This window comes from Lytechinus variegatus, chromosome 13, assembly GCF_018143015.1.
Source record: "Lytechinus variegatus isolate NC3 chromosome 13, Lvar_3.0, whole genome shotgun sequence".
NCBI lineage: Eukaryota > Metazoa > Echinodermata > Echinoidea > Temnopleuroida > Toxopneustidae > Lytechinus > Lytechinus variegatus.
The window spans coordinates 35,448,977-35,456,218 of NC_054752.1; the positions used below are offsets into that span (position 1 = coordinate 35,448,977).

Genomic DNA, 7,242 nt, shown 5'->3' on the forward strand with positions numbered 1-7,242 from the left:
CCACTGGACCATTTACACTGATTTCCATGGGTATACGCAAACTTTTGGCCTCAACTGTCATTGCTAGCACATAGCCCCACATTTAGGCCTACTGTGAGTTTCACTCTTGCAAAGGTATCTGTGCAAATAATCAAATCAATAAATCAATAAATAAAAGTTTACTTTAAAACTTTTCTTTTTCTTATCTCTTTTTGTTCCTTCAGCACCTTGTAGATCTCGATTTGGCGCTTTATTTTAGCGATCTCACTCTTTTAAATACATCCATTGTCATTCTCATTTATCACGATCGCCATGTTTATATCATTCTGGCCTTTATCATGCTCGGCATTGACCTTGCTATTTTCCGTCACAGGCGACGATTCCTGGTCTTTCCGAAGACCGCAGCAGCCGAACAACAGTCGTCTGAAGTCACTAAGCCTCGTCCAGTATATGATTGGGTTGACGACAGCGTTGACGTTCACGAGCCACCAGGCGATGTAATATACATTGTAGAACCAATTAGCAGTACCATATCGGTCATACTGGGGGTAGTACTGGTAAATAAACCCTGGTCGATTTGAGAGACACAGCAGTGAGAAACACATGAGAACCCAACAGACCAGGTTAGAACACACCACCAAAACGAAGGTACAGAGGACTTTCTGGTTTTTCTTGACACGGAGTAGGTAGGCGTCGGACGTGAGCCCGATGCCACGGGTTGATCCAGAAATGGTGATGTACACGAAGGCGTATACGATGGCGCAGATTCCGATGGCACATAGGAGCATGATAGGGGAGATGAAGTAGAAGAAGAGACGATCATTAAGGAGAAAGGTACCAAGATAGACTGCAAAGACGGCTGCCCAGATGAACACACATGAGATTATACAGCGAGTGTTGGTGACCAAACCACGATTTTGAAATGGATCAAGGCGTAGAATGATAAATCGATGAATGGCTACAGCAAGTGTACTTAAGATGCTTACCATCATAGCAGCTCCAAGAATACGAGTCAGGATTGCGTGCTTTAAAAACAAATAGAATCAATTACGTCGACTGAATAGTGATATTGTTTTTTTTCTATTGATTTTGTTCTCTTTCTTCTTTTTCTTTAATCATTCTTTTTTTTCTTCTTTAATACAACGTCAGAATTCATTGCAACCATCATGACTACGGGAAATTGTTTACCTAGGCCTACATTAAAAAGTGCACATTAATTCAAATACAAAGGCCCCAATTGTCCCAACGGGATCCCTTTGAAAGACCATCGTAAATTGGCTATTGGTGAAGTCTTTCGGCAGTCTCCAAAATTTGTGATCTCTGTGGAAATGTCTTCGATAAAACCCTGAAAGGACTATGAAATATTGATGGATAATTCTAGTGTACAGTTGCTGAACTTAGAACGCTCCTTCAGTGATATTTGACAGGTCTTTACCAGAGATCTTTAGTGCGTTAATTGATCTTTCAACACAATCTTTCATGGTCCAGACATTGGCTGTTTTGTCGGAGGATGGGTCGTAGGAAGCCCAGTCGAATGAAAGGTCGGAGTAGCATTCGTGTGGACAGAGATACTCCGACCTTCCTCCGATCAAAATACTCATACTCACAGTGGCGTAATAAGTCAAAAATTTGAAGAGGCCAGATATGGGGAATGGGACAAAATTTAGAGTCGCGAGCAAGCTGGTAGAATGCTCACACTTCTAGTTCCTTTCATTTTCTTTATCAAATATTCAATATACTAATCGTCGCAATTTTTTTTTTTTTTTGGGGGGGGGCATGTCTACTCTTATGCGATTCTCTCAAGTAGCGCAGCTCCGAATCCAAATCTCTCTTCTTATTTTTTTCGACCCTACAAGTGTCAGTAGACACTAAACCAATATCACTGTAATAACAAGATCCAACTTACATTGATATCTGCCCAGTAATCAAGCCATCTCTGAACAGCTACGACAGCTGAGGCGACGAAGTCTCCCAAAGCAACGTTGAAAGTGAAAATATTCTGCGCCCTCCGAAGGTTCTTAGAAGCAATAATCGCAATCAATGTTGCCCCATTAAGAAGAATGGCCAGTCCACTAAATAATGACAAGAAACCTACGAAAATATCACTATTAATCCGCATTTTCCCGTAATTGAGACAAGGCAACCTGCTGACGATGGCGATGTATTTCACGGTTTTGACTTGTAAAATGAAAATTGTGATAAATAAGATGACCTAAGTTGCTCGAAAAGAAATTGCATCTAATAAAATTTGTTTTAAGCTGTTCTTTTTTCGAGAGAGTCCGGTGTATTTGTGATGGTTTATGAAACCTTATAGAAAAATTGATAAATTTTCTCTTTATCTGTAATATTGAAGTTGAATTTCAGTGAATTGAGATGAAAACAAGTAATCTCTAGACCAACGTTGGATATGTCAAATTCATGAATGATTTTTCACTGCTCTGATTCTCATAATAAAACCAACCAAATCAACCAATTTGCAATCTCGAATGGAAGATCTACGTCACTATAGTCTGGGCATGCGCAGAAGAGCACTACAATCTTGCCAACGGAGAATTTAAGAACTATAATGATGAAAATAGGTTGACTTTCAGGCGCAATCACTTGGTCTTTATCCAAAATTTAAATCATATTAAAACCAGACCAGAAGAAGTAACTCTTTTCGTCTAGAATCAATGATCATAATCATAATGGTGGATTTTTCTGCTGCATTGATGAGATATTCTTAATATTGGAAACTTATTCATTAAGTGTGATGTTTGTGGTGATTTTGATCTTCTACTGTTTTCCTTCTCGTTAATTTATGTTCCTGTCTGCCCTCATGTATTTCTACCATTGTTTCATCTACATGGTCATCAAACGTTTTTACTCCCCTATACACAGGCCAGTGATTTTACCTTTATTATAAAATTAAATCTAAAAAAATGGAAATTTTGATTTTTTTTTTGGCCTGAGTGAACAGGCCATGACATTTCTACCTCTGAAATGACCTTTAAATTCCACATTATTCTGCTATCATTGGAGTGCATCATTAGGATCCATGTGAAAATATTATATTGGTAATTATAATTTGTTGAACTTTTTTTAGAGTGTTTCTTCAGTATTGTGACGTTCTTTCAAGAAACATCTTTGTTTGAACACATACCAGTAATGTTGAGTATAAATAGGGCGCCGGGGAATATATATCGCAACAAACATAAAGGAGTACCTGGATCATCATTCGCCTACAAACTCCCAAAGAACATAACTGTTGCAAGTATAAACTTTTGTCTCCAAATATCATATGATTCGATATTGTTTAGCATATCTGACGAAGTAGAGGAATCATTCTAAACCATTTGACTAAGGTATACCCAAACTTGAATATTGAAATTGGACGCCATTTTGTTGTGGTGATAACTGATAAAGGTCTGCAAGCGTAGACTATACTTTGTTATGACGCAGTAGTGATCATTGTTGTTGCATCTCACCTAATAAATGTCTGTTGTAAATACGTTTAAAGAACTGCCTACTGGACTTTTTGATTTATATAACATAAGTTCCAACCATGGTGTCAGAAGTGGGATGGTGTCAGAAGTTTTTCCGTCAGATCCTGCATTATTATGCTGAGTAACCCACCGAGCTATGAGATGGAGATTCATTGAAGTCAGGCCAGTTCATTCCATTTTCTCCCTAACCCCCGTGAGGAGAGAGATGGTGAAAGACAAAGAGCTTATTGTATTCATGTGTATCAGTGAATGACCATTGCTGTATGTGTGATGTTATGTCCATAGTAGTTGGCTATGTCGTTGTATGGATTTGGAGTGCATGAATGTGCCTGGCCAAATTCCAGTATGACGGACAGTTAGCGTGACGTTTATGGGACATGAACATTCTATCTCAGTGAGAGTAATAATTGAGCAAACATAATTGTTGGAAAGATACAAATACTTGCTAATTATTATACTGTTCATGAGTATATGCACAAGTGATATGGTATGTTAAAGTTACTAAACTAAAAAGTAAGACAAAGTTACTAACATTAACGATACACAGAAACAATGCCAGTAACATCAAACAAAAGACAAGAAATTGTTGAAGAGACCAAAAAAGATGTAGAGCTTCAAGAGTTGCTAGCCACCATCAGAAATGGTTGGCCAGAAAGTAAGCAACAATGTCCAGCTAGAATAAAACAGTACTGGAACATTCGAAGTGAACTCTCTGAAGCAGATGGAATCATATTCAAAGGTTCTAAGATAGTAATTCCAACTTCCATGAGACGATACATACTAAACCAAGTACACGAAGGTCACTTAGGCATTGAGAAATGTAAGAAACGTGCTAGGGAAGTAATCTATTGGCCAAGAATCAATGCAGACATCACTGAAATGGTCCAAAATTGTACTTCATGCCTAATGTACAAACCAAAACAACAGGCTGAAAGCCTAAATCCACATGCCGTGCCAAATCGTCCTTGGGAAAAAATTGCAGTAGATCTATTCACTTTGAACAAAAGAGAATATATGGTCGTCGTCGACTACTACTCACAATTCATTGAAGTATGTACTTTGACTTCAACTACAAGCAAGGCCGTGATTAATCACATGAAAGCAATATTTGCTCGTCATGGTACACCATGTGAACTGATGTCGGATAATGGTCCTCAATTTGCAAGCCAAGAATTCAAAAGCTTTGCAAAAGAATGGGATTTTCACCATACCACATCGAGTCCACATTATCCACAATCAAATGGCCTCGCAGAAAATGCTGTGAAGATTGTCAAAAATCTCATACTGAAGTCACAACACAGTGGACAAGATATCCACAGAGCTTTACAAGTCTATCGAAGTTCACCAATAGCATGCGGAAAATCTCCAGCAGAACTTCTGTACAATCGTCAGATTAGGTCAAACCTTCCCATGCTTGACACTTTGCTCAATAACCAACAGATTGATACTAAATCTGTGAGGGGAAGAAAGGATGAGCAGAAGGTGAAACAAAAAGAGCGATTCGATAAACATGCTCATGACTTGCCAAAGCTAAAACCTGGAGATCATGTGATACTCCAAGACATGAAAACTAATACCTGGTCACAACATGGTATCATAAAGTCTGTCAATAATCATAACAGATCATACCAAATTGAAACAGCCACAGGCGAGATACGTCGCAGAAACAGACGTCACCTCAGGCCAGATCCCAGACACCAAGCCGAGTCTATTCCATTACCAGCACAGGATGACTTCGAGCTAGATGACAGCGCAGAAGCGGAACCAGCATCTGATGTTCGCGCATCTTCGTCACCATCCCGAACAACCAGAAGCGGACGAGTCGTTAAACCGCCAGATCGTTTAAACTTGTAAATAGAGGAAAGCGAACTAAACAGAAAAACTTTCGCGTTTCGTTTTGTAAATAGCCACATGAGTTCAAAAATAACTTTGAAACTGTAATTGGTTTGAACTCTAATACAACCCCATGATAACTGCATGATATAAATTTGCATGTTAAAGTTAATCAGCAATACGGGATTGAATTTATCGCTATCACAAAACTCAACTCAACAGATGTCTCTACCGGTTCAACGAATTGTCGCATCATACAAACAGCAAAAATGAAATATATATGAACTGTAATGTTGTTGATTTGATTTTTATGAAAATCCCGATGTTTAATGCATCAGTGAGCACACAATATTCGAAAATTATGCAAATTATGCAAATTAGAAGAAAGTTCAAGGCGTTGGCCCCACTCTGTGCCGTATCGAATGGTTATTTTGGTGTGCGCGCCTTTTGGATAGTGTTACTCTGAAGCAATGTGCGAAGTTTCATGAAATAACTGTTGGCAGATGTTACAAAAACCGTCCATGAAACAATCCCTCATTTCATATTTGTTAAAATTTTGACTTCCTCTCTAATAGACTTGTGTACATTATGTGTGCATATGTTTAAGAATAAGTAACCCTTATTCAATATGGTGCAGCTTTTTTTCAAGGCTGTCTTTAGCAATGTCATTTGGCAGTAATGTTTATTAATCCATGGTCAAAATTCTGTGCAAAAATGAAATCTATTTGTTTATATATGGATGAGTGAGCACGCATCAAAGAGAGAAAGTTTGTATTTTCAATGTCACAGACTAAATTTTAAAGGTTACTAAAGTGAATAATGGGGGCAAATTCGGTTTCAAATGTGACTTTAATTGCTGTTGTTTTTATCACCCATCATTTCTATCACCACACACTTTCCAAACTTTAATCATTTTCATGGTTGATCGAGCACATTCGAAAACTTCGGAATGAATACTCTTTATACTGCATAAATGTATTCTTCTCCTAACAATTTCTCATGATCAGTTAAATATATGGACAAATCAGTGATGGATCCAGAATTTTATAAAGGCGGAGGGGCCTGTAATCGGGGGAGACACCAACGTTACAAAATTTAACATGATCTAAGAAGTTGTAGAAGATACTACCTTAAACCCCTATGATGATGATACGTCACAAGACAGGGGGCGCAGAACGGTTTTTAAAGTGGGGAGGGGGCTACCATGCAAAACAATCACAATCGTATGGTCATTTTTACATTTTTGTACATGCTTTTGGAAAAAAGCCCAGCCCCGGCTTCCGCGGCCCCTGCAATATATTGTGCTCACTCAACCATGAACATACGATATCAAAATTGTGTGTGGAGTGGCTAAATGATGGATACTTAATCAGCATAACACCATAAAATTCACCTAAAAACAACTTTTGCCCAACTTTGTATTTGCGCAATCTGAAAACGACTCTTGTGACTTTCAAAAATTGTCATTTTTAATTCAATCTTTAATTACTCATGCATGACTTAACCGATCAATCTCATTTTTCACCAGGGGTTGAGTGTAATGAGTGTAATGAGTAAATGAGAAAACCACTTACGAAATATCATATCTCTAAATAATTTCGTTCAAAAGTTACAGCAATTTGATTTAGTCGGGACTTACTTTTTTTGTTGTGTATATATGTAGTGATGACATCTCCCTAGAAGAGTTTAATGTTGAATGAAATGACCGAATCCGCTCTGTCGTTGACATTTAAGTTTACATCTCAAATCGTCATAGATACACCAGACGTATTTAATTTGAAGATAGCAATTTAGAAATAATTTGTCTACAGTACATTTACAGTTCCAAAAAGACGTGTATGTAATCGGCTTATACAGGCCGCCATCTACGGGAGTCGATTATTCTTGGTGACACAAACTGTTATTACTCCATTTATGGTAGAAACAGCTTAAAAAATAAAATTAA

General features: G+C 37.9%; 1 protein-coding gene across 1 annotated transcript; it reads left to right on the top strand.

Moving 5' to 3' along the window:
• Positions 1–4,016: 4,016 nt before the first annotated feature.
• Positions 4,017–5,318, top strand: LOC121426025 (uncharacterized protein K02A2.6-like). Its single transcript, XM_041622155.1, has one exon. It carries the CDS (start codon positions 4,017–4,019, stop codon positions 5,316–5,318), a length of 1,302 nt encoding a protein of 433 aa, XP_041478089.1.
• Positions 5,319–7,242: the final 1,924 nt, after the last annotated feature.